This window comes from Hypanus sabinus, chromosome 4 (genome assembly GCF_030144855.1).
Source record: "Hypanus sabinus isolate sHypSab1 chromosome 4, sHypSab1.hap1, whole genome shotgun sequence".
In the NCBI taxonomy this organism is placed as follows: Eukaryota; Metazoa; Chordata; class Chondrichthyes; order Myliobatiformes; family Dasyatidae; genus Hypanus; species Hypanus sabinus.
In genome coordinates, this window is record NC_082709.1 from 43,870,866 (window position 1) to 43,892,729 (window position 21,864).

Sequence of the window (21,864 nt, forward strand, 5' to 3'; positions counted from 1 at the left end):
AAGCACAGCAGTGCCTCTACTTGCTTAGGAGTTTGTGGAGATTCTGCATGGCATCTAAAACTTTGACAAACTTCTACAGATGTATAGTGGTGAGCATATTGACTGGTTGAATCACAGCTTGGCATGGAAACACTGTTGCCTTTGAATGAAAAATCCTACAAAAAGTAGTGGATACAGCCCAGCCCACCATACAGCCATCTCCACTTTTTAACCCATCTACATGAAGTGTTGTTGCAGGAAAGCAGCATCCATCATCAGGGATCCCCCACCACTAAGGTCATGCTCTCTTCTCACTGCTGTCATCTGGAAGGTGGTACAGGAGCTTCCTCACAAAATCAGGATCAGGAACAGCTATTACCCCTCAATAATCAGGCTCTTGAATCAAAGGGGATAACATCACTCAACTTCACTTGCCCCATAATTGAAACATTCCCAAAATCTATGGACTCACTTTCAAGTACTTTTCATCTCATGTTCTTGATATTTATGTATTAACATTTATTACTTCGTATTTGCACTCCTTGTTGTCTTTTGCACACTGGTTGAACACCCGAGTTGGGAGGGCTTTCATTGATCTGGTTATGATTATTATTCTATAAATTTATTGAGTATGCCTGCAAGAAAATGAATCTTAGGGTTGTATAAAGTGACATACATGTTCAAACCCCATTTCCAGAAAAGTTGGGATATTTTCCAAAATGCAATAAAAACAAAAATCTGTGATATGTTAATTCACGTGAACCCTTATTTAACTGACAAAAGTACAAAGAAAAGATTTTCAATAGTTTTACTGACCAACTTAATTGTATTTTGTAAATATACACAAATTTAGAATTTGATGGCTGCAACACACTCAACAAAAGTTGGGACAGAGGCATGTTTACCATTGTGTTGTGTCACCTTTCCTCTTAATAACACTTTTTAATCATTTTGGAACTGAGGATACTAATTGTAGTAGATTTGCAATTGGAAATTTTGTCCATTCTTGCTTGATATAAGACTTCAGCTGCTCAACAGTCCGTGGTCTCCGTTGTCTGATTCTCCTCTTCATGGTGCGCCATACATTTTCAATAGGAAATAGATCTGGACTGGCAGCAGGCCAGTCAAGCACACGCACTCTGTGTCTACAAAGCCACACTGTTGTAGCCCGTGCAGAATGTGGTCTGGCATTGTCCTGCTGAAATAAGCATGGATGTCCCGGGAAGAGATGTCGCCTTGATGGCAACATACGTCTCTCTAAAATCCTAATATAGGCCTCAGAGTCAATGGTACCTTCACATACATGCAACTCACCCACGCCGTGGGCACTGATGCACCCCCATACCATCACAGATGCTGGCTTTTGCACCTTTCGCTGATAACAATCAGGATGATTGTTTACATCTTTGGCATGGAGAACTCGATGCCTGTTTTTTCCGAAAACTAGCTGAAATGTGGACTCATCTGACCACAGCACATGGTTCCACAGTCTTTCGGTCCATCTGAGATGAGCTTGGGCCCAGAGAACTCGCCGGCGTTTCTGCATTGAGTTGATATATGGCTTCCTGCTTGCATCATACAGTTTCAAGTTGCATTTCTGGATGCAGCGACGGACTGTGTTAAGTGACAATGGTTTTCCGAAGTACACCCGAGCCCAGGTGGCTATAATTGTCACAGTAGCACGAAGGTTTCTTAGGCAGTGACGCCTGAGGGCTCGAAGATCACGCGCATTCAACAGTGGTTTCCGACCTTGCCCTTTACACACTGAGATGTCGCTGAATTATGTACTGTAGATGTTGAAAGACCTAAATTCTCTGAAATCTTGCATTGAGAAATGTTCCTTTTGAACTGACTAACAATTCTCTCACGAATTTTGGCACAAAGGGGTGAGCCACGACCCATCCTTGCTTGCAAAGACTGAGCCTTTGATGGACTCTACTTTTATACCCAGTCATGATACCTCACCTACCACCAATTAGCCTGCTTAATGTGGAGTCTTCCAAGCCGGTGTTACTTGAATATTCTGTGCACTTTTCAATCTTATTTTAACTCTGTCCCAACTTTTGTTGAGTGTGTTACAGCCATCAAATTCTAAATTTGTGTATATTTACAAAATACAATTAAGTTGGTCAGTAAAACTATTGAAAATCTTTTCTTTGTACTTTTGTCAGTTAAATAAGGGTTCACGTGAATTAACATATCACAGATTTTTGTTTTTATTGCATTTTGGAAAATATCCCAACTTTTCTGGAAATGGGGTTTGTACTTCCATAATAAATTATTTGAACTTATCTAAGAAAGGATATGCTGGCATTGGAGAGGGTTCAGGGGAGGTCAACAAGAATAATCCCAGGAATGAAAGGGCTCATGTATGGGGAGCATTTAATGTCTCTAGCCTGTACTCACTAGAATTTAGAAGAAGGAGGGGCTGGAATTTCAATGAAACTCGTCAAAAAATGTAAGGCCCAGGTAGAGTAGAAGTTTTTCTTTATATATAATGGAAGAGTCTAAGGATGTGATCAAGCTCAAGAGTATGCAGGAAAGATTCACAGGAATTCTGACTAGACTGTAAGGAGACTATAAGGCTTAAGTTATAAGAAGAATTTGGATAGGCTGGGACTACTTTTCCTGGAGTGAAGAGGATTGAAAGATTACTTTGTAGAGCATTATAAAAAACATGAAGAGCATGGATAAGGTATATACTCACAGTCCTTTTACTATGCTAAGGAAATCTAAAAGAAGAAGGTGTAGGTTTACGCAAAGAGACTTAAAGGGGATCTGAGTTTTTCCACATAGTGCAGTAGACTTTTGGAACAAGCAGCTGGAGCAGGTGGTAGAAACAAATATTACTGCAACATTTAGAAGTTATTTGGACAAGTCCCTGGGTAGAAAAGGTTTAGAAAAAGGTCAAACACAGACAAATGGAATTAACATAGATTTGCATCTTGGTGGGAGTGAACAGATTGGGGCGAATTAAATGTTTCTGTGCTGCACAACTCTATGAACCTATGGTTACCTCTCATTAGATGACTTCCATTGAATGGCAACTTGCAAGGGATTAAAAATGCCTTTGGGAGAAACTGGATTTAAAGGTTAATTTAAATCCATTACATAAAGGGCTATTTGTGATCCACATCCAAATTAGAATGTGATTTCAATAAATTAATATTCAACATTGAATTTTGAAAATTAACAGCTATAAAGCATTTTACATGATTGGTTGATAAATCCATTGTAGCCTCAATTGCTAAGTATTAAACAAACTTTTGCAATGAGAAGACGACACTCTGAAAAATAAAACTCATTGCCCTCAGATCAGTGTGCACAGAGAAAGGATAAAGCTAAAACTGCAATTTTCAGTGATGTTTCAGGCATTACAAAGCCTGTCACAAATTTCATTCTTTGCAGTTTAAACCATATGGTACCATCACTAAAAGCATTTTTTTCCATTGAACTGATATCAAAATTTTTTAGCATTTTTACTATGTGAGAATGAACAAAAAAAATCAGTGTAGCGAGGAAAACTTAACTCTGTTATATTCTTCATCAAGTTATTGAAGGGAGCATAAAATACAGAGTTAAGTCTTCATCTAGGTAGAAGACTTACCGTGGTCTTCTACCTGGATCCTCATTCCCATATTTTTTTTGCAGTACAATATTCATCAAAGCACAATTTTTAACAGTGAATGAAGCTATTTTGTTTTGGTTCATACAATTATAAATGGCACAGTAAAAGAAATTGGGCATATCACTAGATTTGGAGATATCTGAAGATCATTTGTGTCAGAACAGGTAATATGAATATAATGGGAAATACAAAATATGTTAGAGCTGGTTAAGTCAATGTATTTACTTCTGACTGTCACATTAGTTCTTCATCGTCGTTTTACTAAATTAATTTGTAACTGCACAATGGCAGTAAATCTTTGTGATCTTGTGATTGATTGCCCTTCTCAAAATAAAACTATATAATCCATAACTGATCATGACTGAGCTTTGAATTCACAACTGAAATCATAAGAGTAGCACAATTTTAATTTTAACCAAAATAATCACTCAGTGCTGTGAGACACACGACTGTAAAGGAAAACAGCCTCAATTCTTACCATCAAAAGTAGAGCAAAATAAATAAATACTGTTTAAAATTAATATTTAGTAACAAAGTTTGTAGATAAATAAATAATCAACGTCCTACAATTTAATTATTTAATTATGCTTCTCAAAATTTCCCTACAAAATATGTACCAAAGAACAGTCTTAAAAATGTCAAGTTGTAAAACTTACATCTTTTTGTGAAGCAATGGCACGATGCAATGGAGTTAGCCACATGTTATCCTTAGCATTAACTCGAGCTCCTGTAGAATAAAAATGACAAATAACTTGATCTAGTGCCCTGATAATAAATAGAAGCACTGATTAAGGTTTTTCCTGAGTGCACTACACTCAGGGTTCTATTATTTCTTCTTGTTGTACAACAGTACAACAAATTTTAGCGATTTTAATATATGGATAAGTGACATCAACAGAAAATTCATGAATGCACTATGCAAACCTGTGGAAAAGAAGTTTTAATCAGCTGACTTTAGACAAGTATACAAATTTTGAGAATCTTACAGAATCCACTGAAACAAGAACTTACTCATCCAGTGGCGTAATATTTTCCAGCAAGGTTCACACATACATCCTCCAAGACTTCACATTGAACTCTGGTGCCCACATCCTCATAGACAGGTTCTATTTACACATAACCTGTGCTTACTGACCTGGCTTGGTTCTTGGTCTGTTAGTACCTCAACCAACCCCTGCCCTATTTCTATGACCTCTTAAGCCATGTGCACCTCTAATTTTGGATTTTACTCCATATGCTGAGAGTCCCCTAGTCGTGCAAGGGCCTCATTTTTGTGAAATATCCACAAATTGAATTTCTCCAAATTAGAAACAATTTCCTCCAAAATTGTAACATGGAGTCTTTAGGCTTGACAGCCCTAGACTGGGAAAGGTCAGTATAGGTGATAGCAATTGTTACCAGCAAGTGAGCTGTGACAAATATTTATCTGAATGCAGCCCGACAAAAATATCAACAGTTCAATTTTTTTTAATGTGCACAAATGACAGATGGCTCAGAGTTCATAACATTTGACCTTACCTGAAGGACGGTTTGGGAAAAAAGAAATCACAGGCTTTTACTGGGAGCTTTCTTGGTATTATTTCCTGTTGAAGAGATTTGAGTACTATACCCGAGAGCAGAGTTGGGGAGAATTTACATAAAATCAGATTTTCTTAAATCAGGTCTTCCATTAACACAGAAGCACCATGTATCACTGACCATAAAAGTCACAGACTGCTAACCAAGATTTCAACTGCCTGGATTGCAAGTTTGCAACATTTCTCCTTGAAATTGTCCATTTTTGTCTCCCATGTTGATCACCAGTTTTTAATATTTAAGCAACTTGCACTCAATCTTCTGATAAAATTGTTTCAAGATGCGTTGAGACCTTTAATTTTGTTGAAGATGCTATGTAACTGAAAATTGTTTTTGTGTGACTTAAGAGGGATTCACCTGAATAGATGCAAACATTTCCAATTGAAAACCAGAAATTCCAAAGCAGAAAAAAAAGGCGTCTTGCCTCACAAGATCTAGTACCATGACCCAACTCAGTTCCAAAACATCTCCTATAATAATTGCCTCAAAATATAATGGTTCAGCGTTTTTCTCCCCAGTACAAATGAAAATTGACTTGAAAACTGCAACTGAGATCATCCTATTCTTATCTTTCATATTTAGGCCACTCCCCAATTTCATAGCTAACAAATCTCCTGCTTCTGAGATTTCCCAGTAATTCCAGGATTCTTGATATTCTTTAATCTAATACTCCAAAGTTTCTTCAGAATATTTCTAGCTCCCAAACTCTTCAATCCCTAAGTTCCAAAGCCCCCAATTACTCCAAAGTCCCATAGCACCCTATTGTCCAATGTCCCCGTCGTCGGGCATTTACCTTACTTTTACTGATATAAGGCCCCAATCCTCAGTCAACTCTTTTCTCTGGCCTCAATCCCAAAGTAGTACACTTTCCATTCAATAACACCTCAGACACGAAAACCAAAACAGAAATCAACCATTTTGTATTCCATTTGATTCACAATTTCTAGACCAGCTCCAATTTGTCAAAGGTCAATCATACTTTTAGGATATCTTAAGCTCTGTATAGCAAAGTAAATATTATCGGTCAACATATGGGCAAACAAAACTGAAAATTTTCTTAATAAGATAAACAGATAACTTATTTTTACTGTCCATTAAAGAGCCAGAAAAGAGAATTGATTGATCTTGGAAATATCTACTGTACTACTAGGTCATCAAAGATTATGGGGAGAAGGCAAGAGAAAGGGGTGAAAATGATAATAAATCAGCCATGATGGAATGGAGGAGCAGACTCAAAATGCCAAATGACCTAATTCTGCTCCTACATCTTATGGTCTTAGTAATACAAAGATATGGCAACAGGTTTTCCCTTATATAATCCTCAGATTTTTTTCATTAATCTGATAAAAATTTAAAAATACATCAAATAAAACAAATCCAACAATTCCTTAATTTTTTCATGAGCAACATTTTGAATCTATACAAAATTCTATTCTATGTTTATGTCCAAAAACAACTGAAGTTTGTTACTGATATTCCCATTTAGTCTTCAGAAATAAGCATGCAACCTAGTGAAATTACCTGACAGGATAAGGAGTTCAATAATCTCAGCATCACCCAGATAGGCAGCCGCATGGAGTGGTGTCCGTTTCTCAGAATCCTTTTGGAATAAAAATAACTCCAGTAATAAAATGCACTGCACTCTTGAAAATGTTATTAATAAATAATGAAGTTGTGATTGTACCCATGACAAGGACTGTACCTGGGTCTCAGGCATTGCAAAGCAATGGCTCTACTTAGCGTGCCATCCAAAAGTTACTCGTTTTAACTACTTAGAAAATAAAATGTCCATTGACTTCTTAGCCAAATCCTGAAATCATATCAAATAGCACAAAGAAACAAGGCATGCAGGAATTTATACTTTGTGTGCTTCCACCAAGCACGCTGGACTAGATTTATTTTTTTTACATTTTCTTTTCTCCAATCCCTGAGAATTGGCTGCACAAACAGAGTACTTTGTGAAAACCAATTGCATGCAGCAAGCTTGCACTAACAACAAAGGAGATAATAGTTTTTTTTTGCTGAAGTTGATTTGATGACGTTTTACCCAGGATCTCAGGAGGACTCCCTGACCTCTTTTCAACACAAAGCTTTCCCAGTCTTTTGTCAGACACAAGAAATATTTCAATAAATTATTAAACCTTCTGACCAGATGCAATAATCAACACTTATGATCTGATACAGTAGAAAATAGTTTTCATCAATTGTCAAATTAATTATGGTAACTGGGGAAAAAAGCAAACTTTACATTTATATATAATCTCACCATGCCTTCATGACATCTTAAAAGTTAATAAATTCCTTTCCAAATAAAGGCAAGGGTTGTCGCGGTGTGCTACACACAGCGCTAAAATAACAACACGGAGTCGGTAAACTGCAGTTAAGGAAAGATTTTATTCGAACTTCACAGCCTTGCTTCAAAGCCTCCCTGATCCCACCCTCCCCGGGTGTGGATGCTGTAGGGGCATGTACTCACAATCCCCCGCAGGCTTTTCCCTTTGTTGGTGAAGCAGACCTGGCGCCCTTTTGGGACTGGCCTTTGTGCCGGCGCGCTGGCTATTTGTGAGCTGGTTCGAATGCGCTAGGAAGTGGGTCGCTACATAACCCCCCCCCCCCCCGAACTGGTGATACACCCCCCAATGTCCACAGTCTGGGCCGGACCCTGTTTGGGAGGTCGGCCTCTGCGCCACGGTGCCGGAAACTCAACCGGTTGCGCCAAGTCCACATGGGCCGGTTTGAGTAGGTCCACCGTAAAAACCTCCTCTCTCCCCCCAATGTCCAGCACAAACGTGGACCCGTTATTCCTAAGCACCGTAAACGGCCCCTTGTAGGGCCATTGCAGCAGTGGCCGATGACCGCCCATCGTACAAACACAAACTTACAGTTCTGCAGGTCTTGGGGTACGCAGGTCGGGTTCTGCCCATTCTGCGAAGTGGGTATGGGGGCCAGGTCACCGAGCCTCTCGCGTAGTCTGCCCAGGACTGCTGCGGGTTCCTCCTCTTGCCCCCTTGGGGCTGGTATGAACTCCCCGGGGACGACCAGGGGTGCGCTGTACACCAACTCGGCTGACGAGGCGTGCAGATCGTCTTTGGGCGCCGTGCAGATGCCGAGTAGGACCCAGGGAAACTCATCCACCCAGCCAGCTCCTCTCAGGCGGGCCATGTGAGCCGACTTTAGGTGACGGTGGAAACGCTCCACCAGGCCATTCGACTGTGGGTAGTGGTGTGTTGCAGCTGTGTCCCCAAAAGGCTGGCCATAGCTGACCATAGGCTGGAGGTGAACTGGGCACCTCTGTCGGAGGTAATGTGGGCCGGTACACCAAAGCAGGACACCCAGGTGGCGATCAGTGCCTGGGCGCAAGATTCGGAGGTGGTGTCGGTGAGCGGGATCGCCTCTGGCCATCTTGTGAACCGGTCCACGATAGTCAGGAGGTGCCGCGCTCCACGCAACACTGGCAGGGGGCCCACGATATCCACGTGAATGTGGTCGAAACGCTGGTGGGTGGCGTGGAACTGCTGCGGCAGAGCTTTGGTGTGCCGCTGCACCTTGGCCATCTGGCAGTGCATGCACGTTCTGGCCCATTCACTGACCTGCTTGCGGAGTCCGTGCCAAACGAACCTGCTGGAGACCATCCGGACAGTTGTCCTGATGGAGGGGTGTGCTAAGTTATGAATGGAGTCGAAAACGCGTCACCACCAAGGTGCCGGGACGGGGCTGGCCGGTGGTGACGTCACAGAGTAGGGTCCTCTCACCTGGGCCTACGGGGAGGTCCTGGAGCTGCAAACCGGAGACTGCGGTTCTGTAACTCGGGATCTCCTCGTCTGCCTGCTGCGCCTCTGCCAGCACCTCAAAGTCTACCCCTTGGGAAAGGGCATGAATGTTAGGGCAAGAGAGCATGTCCGCCACGACATTGTCCTTACCCGAGACGCGCCAGACATCCATCGTGTATTCAGAGATGTAGGACAGATGGCGCTGCTGGCGGGACAACCAAGGATCGGACACCTTCATGAACGTAAAGGTAAGCGGCTTGTGGTCCGTGAACATGATGAAAGGCCTACCTTCTAAGAAGTACCTGAAATGCCGGATTGCCAGGTATAGCGCCAACAGTTCCCGGTCAAAAGCACTGTATCTGAGCTCGGGTGGCCGCAGATGTTTGCTGAAAAACGCCAGGGGTTGCCAGCGACCCGCGATGAGTTGCTCCAGTACCCCACCGACTGCCGTGTTAGAGGCGTCCACTGTGAGGGCGGTAGGGACGTCCATTCTGGGGTGCACTAGCATCGCGGCGTTTGCTAAGGCTTCTTTCGTTTTAATGAAAGTGGCGGCAGACTCCTCGTCCCAGGTAATGTCCTTGCCCAGACCCAACATCAGGGCGAACAGGGGGCGCATGATTCGGGCAGCTGAAGGGAGGAAGCGGTGGTAGAAATTGACCATACCTATGAATTCCTGAAGGCCTTTGATCGTGGTGGGTCGGGGGAAATGGCGGACCACGTCTACTTAGCGGGCAGAGGGGTCGACCCGTCTTTAGGAATCCTGTGGCCCAAGAAGTCAATGATGTCGAGCCCGAACTGGCATTTGGCCAGGTTGATTGTTAGACCGTACTCACTCAGTCGGGCGTAGAGTTGACGGAGGTGGGACAGATGCTCCTGACGACTGCTGCTGGCTATGAGGATGCCGTCCAAATAGATGAATGTGAAGTCCAGGTCGCGTCCCACCGCGTCCATTAACCGCTGGAACATCTGTGCGGCATTCTTCAGGCCGAACGGCATGCGGAGGAACTCGAAAAGGCTGAACGGGGTGATGAGAGCCGTTTTGGGGATGTCGTCCGGATGCATCGGGATTTGATGGTATCCCCGGACGAGGTCTACCTTGGAGAAGATCCGTGTGCCGTGCAGGTTTGCTGCAAAGTCCTGAATGTGCGGCACAGGGTAGCGGTCCGGTGTGGTAGCCTCGTTCAGCCTGCGGTAGTCGTCGCATGATCTCCAGCCCCCTGTCGCTTTGGGCATCATGTGCAGGGGGGAGGCCCATGGGCTGTCAGACCGCCGGACAATCCCCAATTCCTCCATCCTCTTGAACTCCTCCTTCACCAGTCGGAGCTTGTCCAGGGGAAGCCACCGAGCACGGGCATGGAGGGGTGGTCCCTGGGTCAGGATGTGGTGCTGAACACCGTGTCGGGGCATGGCTACCGTGAACTGCGGTGCCAGAACCGATGGGAAATCCACCAGGACCCTGGTGAAGTCGTTGTCGGACAGCGTGATGGAGTTGAGGTGTGGGGCTGGCAACTGGGCTTCTCCCAGGGAGAACGTCTGAAAGGTCTCGGCGTGGACCAGTCTCTGCCTCGGCAAGTCGACCAGCAGGCTGTGAGCCCACAAAAAATCCGCACCCAGAATCGGTTGGGCTACGGCGGCCAGTGTGAAGTCCCACGTGAACCTGCTGGAGCTGAACTGTAGCTGCACCGTACGGGTGCCGTAGGTCCTTACCGTGCTGCCGTTCACAGCCCTTGGGGGGGACCCGGTGCCCTGTTGTGGGTGTCGTAACTCGTCGGAGGTAAGACGCTGATCTCGGCACCAGTGTCAACCAAAAAATGGCATCCCAACCTCTTGTCCCACACATACAGGAGGCTATCCCAATGGCCAGCCGCCGTAGCCATCAGCGGCGGCTGGCCCTGGCGTTTCCTGGGAACTTGCAGGGCAGGCTACAGTGGCAGGTTTCTGCGCCCCACCACTGGTGGTAGAAGCACCATGGTTCGTTGGTTTCATCACCCCTGCCTCTGGGGTTAGCGGGCTCTGTGGCCAGGCCTGGTCTGGTTTGCTGCCAGGAGCGTGGCCTGGTGATCTGTGCAACGGACGCCCCACTCTCCTTCTTGGCATTCCACAGCAAGTCTGCCTGGGCTGCCACCTTCCGGGGGTCGCTGAAATCTGCGTCGGACAGCAGCAGACGTATGTCCTCAGTTAGCTGCTCCAGGAATGCCTGCTCAAACGTGAGGCAGAGTTTGTGTCCGCCGGCCAGAGACAACATCTCATTCATTAAAGCTGATGGAAGTCCGTCTCCCAAGCCATCCAGGTGCAGTAAACGGGCAGCCCGCTCGTGCCGTGAGAGTCCGAAAGTCCTTATGAGCAGGGCTTTGAATTCCGTGTACTTGCCGTCCGCTGGGGGAGACTGTACGAACTCCTCAACCTGGGCCGCTGTGTCCTGGTCGAGGGAGCTCACCACGTAGTAGTAACGTGTATCCTCTGAGGTTATCTGCCGAACGTGGAATTGGGCTTCTGCTTGCTAGAACCATAGGTGAGGTTGCAGCGTCCAGAAGCTTGGCAGTTTCAACGAAACCGCATGAACAGATGCGGTGTCGTTCATCTCCAGTCCAAAATTTGTTTGGACCATCGGGGTCACCAATTGTAGCGGTGTGCTACATGCAGTGCTAAAATAACGACACGGAGTTGGTAAACTGCAGTTAAAGGAAGATTTTATTCGAACTTCACAGCCTTGCTTTAAAGCCTCCCTGATCCCGCCCTCCCCGGGCGCGGATGCTGTAGGGGCACGTACTCACAATCCCCTGCAGGCTTTTCCCTTTGTTGGTGAAGCAGACCTGGCGGCCTTTTGGGACTGGCCTTTGTGCCGGCGCGCTGGCTATTTGTGAGCCGGTTCGAATGCACTAGGAAGTGGGTCGCCACAGGGTAATAAATATTTTTGCAAAGGAAGTTCAACAAACAGTTAATAAGATAAATTCTAAGCAGCATTTCCTCAGTTTGGTATAATAGCAACATTCAAATGACAAATCTTGGGAATGAAGAGTGAACCCACAGCTCTCTTAGCTCAGACAAGAAAGCTCTTAACTAAGTCAAATTAACAGGAGTTCAGCCACAAAGATCAGGTTGTTCAGACAGGAATAGTTTCTAATTCAGCAAATCGGTTAACCAGGGATCACACATCAACGTATGAATTTGACATTCACTGGCTCTTGCTGGATTGATGTGTGTTATTATATAGGTTGAGTACTCCTTATTCGAAATTCCAAGATCAAATTTTTTTTTGAGCACTGACATAGCGTCACAAATGAAAAATTCCACAAAGGCGCCGAGAAGGTTCCCAGGCTATACACAGGTCTCTGCGTACCACATACAGTTCTGAGAAGTGACCTTACATATGTGATGAACAGAAGTTAAAGAGAAATAGAAAAGCAATACGTAAAGTGAACAATGAAGATCTCATTTGTGTATTGAAAAAGTGAATTCATCAGTGGAGTTAATGTATGCCACTTAACAGTATGATTATGAAACATGCAAATATCTACCACACAAACTGAAAATTGAAGGCAAATGTTTGATGCACAAAATGACTAAAAATATATGAAACTACACCCCCACACCCCCCACCCCACCATCGTAGTTTTTGAGGAACAGGTGGCAGTTTCAAGTCAATGTGGATATGAAGCCAATCGCACCACTGGAACCTGGTAATAGAATCAGTCAGAGGCATTCATTGAACTCCAATACAGTCTGTGGACGACTCAGCTTCATCACATCAGACTGTGCTCCAACTGCAGACTGTGAACTTCACACCAGCTATACACAAGTCGTATATGTAACATAAATGGATTTTGTGTTTAAACTTGGGTCCCATCCCCAAGGTATCTCATTACATAGATGCAAAATTCCAAACTCTGAAACACATCCGGCCCCAAGCATTTCTGGTAAAGGATGCTCAACCTGTACTATATGGCAATTGGATTGTTGGCTGTTACATCCACTACATCAAAATGACCCCCAATGCTGAACTCAGCAGTAAATAATATTCATTCAGCAAAAGCAAATTGACCAGCATGCAAGTCAACAAGAGAAACATGGAAAATAACAGCGCATATTAATTGAACATAATCTTATATCACCCTCTTCAGATATATTGAACAAACAAATTCCCAGGCATAGAACACTGGCTTTATTGCCCTCAAGCAGTGTCTCCATTAGGTACAGCATTACATGCAAATGAACTATGTGCACAGTAGCTTGGGCACAATAACCTCTTATATACTAATAAATAAGTTCATTCATTAGGTCCATTTGTTGCAAGGCCATCCATATGCATTGATGCAAATTAGCTTTTAACATCCTTCAAAAATTTAAAGAGAAATCTGACCAACAATATTTTCTTAAATGTATGGTCAATCTTGAAATAAATTATGTGCATCAGGCAAATATAATGAATGAAAAAGTCTCAGGTCTGGTCAACAGATGCAATGTTGTTCAGTTAGTTGAACTTGCCCAATAATCATGGCCCCAATCCAAAACATTATTCAATGAAAGAACAGCATTTGCTCAAGAAACAGGTTTTCAGTTAAAAAAAACCTTTTAAGTGACTTACCAAAGCATTGACATCTTCCGTTTTATAAATTAACACACGTACTTCTTCAGAATCACCACTAAAAATTGCGCGGACCAACGGAGGCTAGAAGAAAAGAAAAACTGTTAGTAGTTCCATTTCATGTTATTCATTTTATATATACACATATTCAGAAAAAGTTCAAGCAAATAAGTATCTATAGTGAAAAACACAATTGTCTAATATGGACTAAAAAAAACAGCATTCCAATTTCAAGAGATATGACAAAAACTATGTGCAAGCCATTCATTAACAATCTCTTTTTATTTAAGCCCGTTGCATCAAGAATCCTGCAAAAAAATTTAAAAACATTGTCTATAGACATTTTCTGATTTTACTTCTAAACTCCAGCACCCACTTCATTGTTAAAAATCATTTTTTTCTTCTTTCCTTCCTCAACAAGGTAGACGTGCTTCAAATCAACAGATATTTTCAACAACAGAAGATGCTAGAAAACTCAGCAATATTTGGCAATCTCCCCAATTTTCCACACCTTTGCCTCCACTCAATTTCCTGATCCTAACCTTTCACCTCACTGGTCTGCACATTCCACAGATCATTCATCACAATTTCTTCCACTTCTGCCAGTAGACCAGCATCAAGTACATACTACACTCTTCTCCCTTTGCAGCATTTCAAAGGGGTCTTCCATCCCCACCAGACACTCCCTAATCTACACATTTTTCCACCATGGGAACTGCATCAGGTGCAACATCCATCCTAATAACTCTTCCCTTCCACCATCCAAGGATCTAAACACTCTTTCCAGGAAAACCAGTGATTCATTTGTATGCCTGTCAATCTAGGCTACACACAGTGGAGTCTAAACTTAAGAAGCCAAACATTAATTCGGTGCACCTATGTTTAGTCTGCAGGAGTGACCCTGGCTCTAATAGACTGCTTCTTCCATCCCACTCACACTGAATTTATTTGTCTGTAACTTCCTGGTTCACAAGTCTCAAGGTTGTGAAACGGCACCTAATCTGCTGTCTGAAATTGCAGCCTTCCAGACTCAACAGTACATTTTCCAACCCCTAACAACTCATTTTCCAAGTCATACTTCGATGATACTGACTCAGATTCACCCCGCACATCACCCACCTCCCAAAACACCACATAAGGCTACCCTGGACCTAGTGTTTGCAACACTTCTTTGCAACCTCCAAATATCCATTAACAACCCCAGTCTCAAGCTATCACGGTCGTTTACTTTGCCCCATTTATCCCTTTTGCAACTTCGCTGCATATTAAAACTATCTTTTTTCTTTCCAAAGATGATGCTGGAAAATGCACCAAAATGTTCTTGTTTCAGATTTCCAGCTTTTTCTATTTGTGTATTTTTCATACAGTGGATTCTAGTTAATCAGGCCATCAGTTAAATCAGGGCAACCGCTTAGTTGGGCCAACTCCTAAAGAACAAAAACTAATCAAGCAAACAGCCAGGATTCCCGTCATTTACTTGGGACACTGTGTTGCTTATTTGGGGAAGGAGACTGTTGCCAAACAGCTTCAACTAGCATCAGTTGTGCGCACTTGCATGGCCATTGCACAGACACTACATAATACTTACAGCAAACAGTTTTTAAATAGCATCAGTTGCATGTGTTGTGTTCAAAAAGCAGTGGTTTGTGTCACTGATAGTTGGTAAGAAATAAGCCATAAGACAGTTCAGTACGGTTTTGTTTGTTATGTTTGCAAGCATTCAGACTTTGAGATGCCAGCAATGGCTGAGACTTAAACCTAAATGATTTCTAACTTCTTCAACAAGTTAGAAACTACAAAGAATTAAGGTATCAACAACGACCCTTGAAGTTACAATTAATATAAAGATCTGGAGGACACAATTCCAAAGGATTATACGAAGCCAGTCTATACTAGGTTTCTGCAATGATTTTGTTCATCTACAGTCAATTTAAAGAGTATGACAACGTAGATTAATTCTTTTATCAATAACTATAAGGAACTAACACTTGTTTTATAGTACTGTTGCGTACTCGTGACACATGACAGTGGTACCCTTGTCACGTGACTGGGGTTGAAGTTATACTGGACTTGAGGTAATGGTCTTGTGATGGTGGAGTGACTTCATTTTCCCGCAAGTAGAGATCATATGACCATATGACAGGCTTTATTCTTTTTTTATATACAGGTTATAAAAGGAAGACCCCACCCTGTGAGGAGGGGCAGTTCGTGGCTGGATTTGCCAAGTTGACTTCATGCCACTGCGTGATTTAAGTGATGACGCAGTTTAGTTGAAGGATGAAGTTTTTATCTAATGCCTAAAGTTTAAAAGGTCATTGCCAGCAGGTTCTTTACGATTCTGCTAGTTTGGAATCAGTGGAGAGTGAAGATCGAAGTTCGAGAGTTAAAGATCGAGGAGAATCGCTTTCTACGGTGAAACGGGTTTCGACCTTTGTTTGATCCTTATTTGGAAGGATTTCGTTGACTATCTTCGTGTTAATCCCTGGGTTTAACCAGAAAGTAAGGAAGGAAAGGTCAGTGCCTTTAAGCTGTTTCGTTTTGTAAATTCTTCGTGGGAAGTTCGACGTCGGGGATCGAAGCCAAGCGACATGAAAGAGAATTTACATCGTCTTATAAAGTCTCTCCTTTTAAATGGACTGTGAGCATATCGAACTTTTGGCAATACCACTTTAAAGAACTGTTTTTGCAATATCGTTTTATGAACTGTTTGGGCTGCCACACAGCAGCTGTTTCCGGTTACGTTAGTGTTTGTTTACTTTTGGGGGGTTTGTTTTTTGTGTTTAATAAATGTGTTGTTTGTTATAAAAAACCTTTGCCGAACTCATATTTATTGTTGCCTGAATACGTAACAGTACTATAGTTGTGTTGATAGTATTCTAATTTGTAATTCAGTTAAAATGGTAGTTTGCCTTTTTTTTTATATATCTTTTTAACTATTTCCATGAAAATGTGGTTAATTGGGGCAGCTGCTTACTTGAGCCAAACTGATGTGTCCCAATTAACCTGAATACACTATTCAAAATTTTTATTTCTTAAAATAGTTCAACTCGCAGACTGATCTAAGTAATTTCCATAATTAATGCAACCATTAGAACACAAGAGTGAACATTTAAACATTAGTTTTATTTGTCACATGTATATCAAAACAGCAAAATATACAATGAAATGCATTTTTTACATCAACAATCAACACAGTCTGAGGTTTGTGCTGGGGGCAGCCCATAAGTGCCACCATGCTTCTAGTGCCAACACAGCAGTCCAGAACTTACTAACCTGAATCTATAAATCTTTGAAATGTAAGAGGAAACCCACACAGTCATAGGGAAGACGGACAAACTTCATACAGGCAGCAGTGGGAATTGAACCCCAATTTTACAACTGGCGCTGTAAAGGTTACATTAATTACTAGGCCACCGTGCCACCCATGTTCACTTTTTAAAATAAAAAATGCAAATGCAGAATATATACCATTCTAATTTATGTATTTTAAATACAAGCACTGCAATGAATCTTCAAATATTTCATGGGCATTAATGACAAATGTTCATGACAGATGTCACTTTCCAAAATAGCAGCTCACCAACCTAATGGTATTAGTTATTTGAAAGTGCACATTTACTGAAAGTCTGCAATTTGGCTTATTCCCAGTTATGCCACATTTTCTACTATTATGACCAACCACACAAAAGCATGACAGAGTGAATTTCTTTCCCAATAATATACATGTCTATTACATTGCTAATATAATACAGAAATTGAATTACAAGGACCATAAATTATTCAGTTTTGAGTATAAGTGGTAGTACTAATACAATGAATAGATCAAATCACTATAGATAACAATCTCGATATCCTGCATTGATGATTCCTAACTAGATAGGTTGGTGAGTATAACAGATGTAAGGCAGCTACAGAAGGATATGGAAAAGTGTAAAAGAAGAGGACTTTCTTACATTAAAAAACTTATAGTTGTAATGTCATATCAAAAGATAACAATAAATCATAACTGTAATATTTCTTCTCTCAGAACTTTTCCTTATAAAAAGGTAATGTTACCAGCTTTAGTCAAATAAATAGAGCTCAATAACAAAATAAAAAATGTAATCTTCTACTTATTCAGAATACCATTTTCTGAACTGAGCTTTACTTTACTTTTATCCTGAAAGTCATTGGGAAAAAGTGAACCAAGAACAATTTAGAGCCTGTCTGAATGGAACAAAGAAGAGCGACACCAATGGTACTCTGCCGACAATGAATACCCAACATATGAGCACCTGACAGATGCCAAGTTTTAATTTCTACAGTAACAACAACTATTTATTTGCGGAATTCATTAATTCTAAGGTAATTTACTTGCCAGAAGGTAAACATGTGAAAAACGGGTCAAATAGGGTGAAAATAGGGGTGTTTTAGGATGTTAGGTCAACATTGGGTCAGTTTAAACACTGATTTTCTTGAACCCTGATTTAGCGTGACCCCGCTTTTTTCGTGATGACATTTTATGGACCCAAACGATCACATTATAACAGGGTTTAACTGTAATATAAAGAATACAATTCCTAAAGTTATTAATTGAAATATAAAAATCACATTATTTGTTTTTTATTACCATTTTTGAAAAATAATAGAATACTAATATTTCTCGATGGTGGAAAAATAAGTTGCTTGGAGAATGCAAGGATAAGTGGGGCAAGGAACAGGGAATAAGGGCACTGGTGGTGGCAGTGTCAGGAATGAGAGTCAGGATCCACTCACATCACAGCTGGTATTCAAGGCAAGCCAGCAGGTTTACTTTTACAAGATCAGTAGGATGGGGATCAGACATCAATTAGCTGATACTTCTTAATGACTTATTGAGTAGTCATTATAACACTTAATAAGTGCATTCACTTATGGGGAGTCCCTGGTTCTTGATTGCTCTGTAAAAATTGTGTCCAAATAATCAATACTACCCAGGTTTTGTAATATATGCATGGTGAATACCCTTAGAAAACACATTATCCCTTTTCCTTTATCTTAGGAATTAATTCTGACTAAAAGGGTAGTTTAAAAAAATTTAGGTACTTGCATTCATGTAGCTTTTATGACTTTTGTTTAATTGAGATTTTTGGGATTTTGGAATGTACAATTTATACATTAAAACTAAAACGAAGTTCCTTTATTAACGATATATACTATGTACAGTCTTGAGATTCATCTTCTTACAGGCAGCCACAATACAAAGAAACCCATTAGAACCCACTAAAACAAAAGAAGACTGTCAAACACTCAATGTGCAGAAATACAACAATTGTGCAAACAATAAAAATAAGCAAAGCACATTCAGAACTGAAGTTCACTGAAGTGAGTCAACAGCCATGAAGCCAGTCACAGCCAATCCAGGAGCCCATTTGTTGCAGGCCATAGTCTTAGTTCAATGCAGAGACAAGTAAACTTCACAGAGCAGCAAGCTGAACGTCAGCCCATCCCTCAGCTCCAGCCCCAAAACCCTGACCTTTTCAATCTAGCCTAGCACTTAAACTGGCTGAACAGTGGATCATTCCTCACTCTCAGGCCCAGGACATGCCACCACAACTCTGCTTTGCCTTGGTCCTGGTACTTCAAATCGTTTCCAAGTCTACACCAACAGCCAAACATTGGCTCATACCCACTCTTGGGCCTGGGCCCCACAGGCTCGATCCAGCCTGTACACACCACACTACATCCATCCTGCACTTTCAAGGCTTCAAATTTACACCACAAAAATGGCAGGACATACAGGTGGTTCAAAAGCTTGACTCCAAAAGGGAAGTTAAAGGCTTTTAATTGCATTGATCAATTGAGGGAAAAAAAGTGTGAATAATGAAGTAATTAAATGGTTGATTTTGCTGCCAAGACGACTTCGCTATGCTTCACCATCACCAAATTAAACTGGAAGATGTATTCATTTGTAAATAGAAAAAAAATTGTAAGAAGTGCATTCAAAAAGTACCATGTGCTTTTATACAGCTTCAGCTGTGGTCCAACCTAACCTAAAATCAAACATGCAAAGATCATTTTAAAATTTCCCACCATTAAAGGATTAATATGCTTTTCTATAATTTCATCCATTTTAGCTACAACTCAGGTGCAATCTTTTTAAGTTCTTCCTGCAATTTAGGAAGGTACTTATTTTCTTAATTTGCATATGTTTCTCCCTCCTCTGCTCTTCAATAACATAATAAACTGTGGACCATGCCTTTTAATTGCTTCTTTATAATCTTTAACTCTGAGTCTTATTTTTCATGTAGCACAATAAAAGGGGGCACATCTTTTTATGTTGTCCCCAATAATTATTAATAATTATGCCTACCCAATTTCTTTTCCTTCACTTTATTTTCCAAATCATCCAGTGTTTAATTCTTAGACCTCCGAACAAGAATCTCAAGATTCAAGCTTTAGACAAACATTAGAAACTAGTTGAATACTAGTCGGTAAACTACTGCAAATATGTTAGTCAGAAGCACTCCTAAGAATGGCTACCCTAGTCCAAAGAAGTCTCATTTCACTTTAATTACAGACTAGACTAGTAATCATCTATATTACACTTTTACAGAGATAATACATATTACACATGCATGAAAATTAGAACAACTGGTTACTGAAAATAACATTATTTAGGATTCTATATTGAAGAGAGAGATTGGGGGAAGTGCTTTTTGACCAAATCTGTACATTTTCAACTCAGCCATACATTATCAACAAAAATATCTCAGCAAGCTTCACAGTGTGGGTCTATATTGTAATGTTTGCTTATGCACATTTATCAATTCCATCATTGCTTCATTTAAGAGAATGAAAGACTCGCTGATTAAGACTGCAATGGAATTACAAGGTTAAAATGATTAATTGAAGGAAAGCCAAGTTCAATGAAATGAAAATGGATTTGGATCAGGTAAACTGGAAACTAAAGTTAGCAAACAAAACTATAACTGAAGAATGGAATGGCTATAATAAAAAGACAGCTCAGATATAGCTGAAATGCACTACCAGAGAACAACCAAAGGGTGCTTCCAAAGTATTAGTGCAGAAGATAGCTGAAGCACTAAATACATTAAAAATTGATAGTACTGATATATTAGAAAAGCTGTCTGACCGGTTGAGATATACATGGATTTTGAGGGAAGCGTGAAAGAAAATTGCGGGGGGGGGGGGGGGGGTCATCAACAAAGGCAAAAGCTTAAAAGCAGTAAAGTTCTGATGAACCTTTATAAACCATTAGCCCTAAATTGAATATTACTTTCAACTTTAATTGCTATATTGAAAGGAAGGATGTGGGAAACAAAGAATCAGAGAAGAGCCAGAGGATGAGGGACTAAAATTACAAGGACAAATTTGAGAGGCTGTGCCTGTTTGCTTTAAAGACTGAGAGACAGTTTCAAAATATACACACAATAGGAAGAATGGATAGCAGGAGGCTGTAGCCATCGATAGACAGATCAAGGACAAGAGGTCAGATGTATAAAACTGGTTAGGCCACACAAAGCATTGTGTGCAATTCTGGTCACTTTATTACAGAAAGGAAAGGGTGTAGAATAAATTTACCAGGATCCTGCTTGGATTAGATAGAGGGTGTGTGCTAAGGAGAGCCTAGACAAACTTGTGTGTAATTCTCTTTTGTCTGTATGTGATCCATTTCACTCCTTTCCTATGAATCCAATGATATTTTTTAAATTTAGAGATACTGGAAGGAACAAGCCTTTCCAGCCCTACAAGCCGCTTTGCCGAGCAACCCACCAATTTAACCCTAACCTAATCACAGGAAAATTTACAATGATCAATTAAGAAAACAAAAGCATTCAGAGAAAGCCCATGCCAGAAATGAACTCTGAACTCAGAGCCCTGAGCTCTGAATTCTACAGCCTGAAGCTGTAATAGTGCCATGCTAACTGCCACACTACTGTGGCACCCTATATGTCCTTAAATGTCATTATCACATCTGCTTCCACCTCTTACCCCTGCAGCCACTTTCAGGCACCTCCCGGTCACTCTGAACGAAAAACTTTTCCCACTCTCTACTGCAACCACTACCCCCCCCCCCCCCCCCCCCATCATTTACTTTAAATGCATGCACTTGACATTTCTGTTCTAACTTCAGGATATCATATTGATAGAAACATTTTGAGCTTTGGAAGATGTGTCCAATAAATTTTGTTCTTTTCTCTTTTCCTACTGTGCTGCAAACTTCTCAATTTCAAATAGCTATCAAATTCCTTTTGAATGTGGCAGTCCCACTGGGATTAAGAATGACTTGCTTCCATTCCAAGTGTGGGCTCGGAGATAACTGACAAAGCCAATGTGTAAACCAG

General features: G+C 41.3%; 1 protein-coding gene across 7 annotated transcripts in view; it reads right to left on the reverse strand.

Moving 5' to 3' along the window:
- The window catches only part of LOC132392697 (serine/threonine-protein phosphatase 6 regulatory ankyrin repeat subunit B-like), a 162,125-nt gene that overhangs the window by 95,194 nt on the left and 45,067 nt on the right, over positions 1–21,864 (reverse strand). For 6 of the 7 annotated variants that reach the window (XM_059966943.1, XM_059966942.1, XM_059966941.1 and 3 more), the window contains exons 2-4: positions 13,538–13,621; positions 6,704–6,782; positions 4,264–4,334 (exon numbers count right to left, since the gene is read on the reverse strand). In XM_059966943.1, coding sequence (XP_059822926.1) covers positions 4,264–4,334; positions 6,704–6,782; positions 13,538–13,621 — 234 coding nt within the window. Of the gene's footprint in view, positions 1–4,263; positions 4,335–6,703; positions 6,783–6,884; positions 6,993–13,537; positions 13,622–21,864 lie in introns of those variants that run through there. The other variant, XM_059966944.1, reaches the window with a different exon arrangement.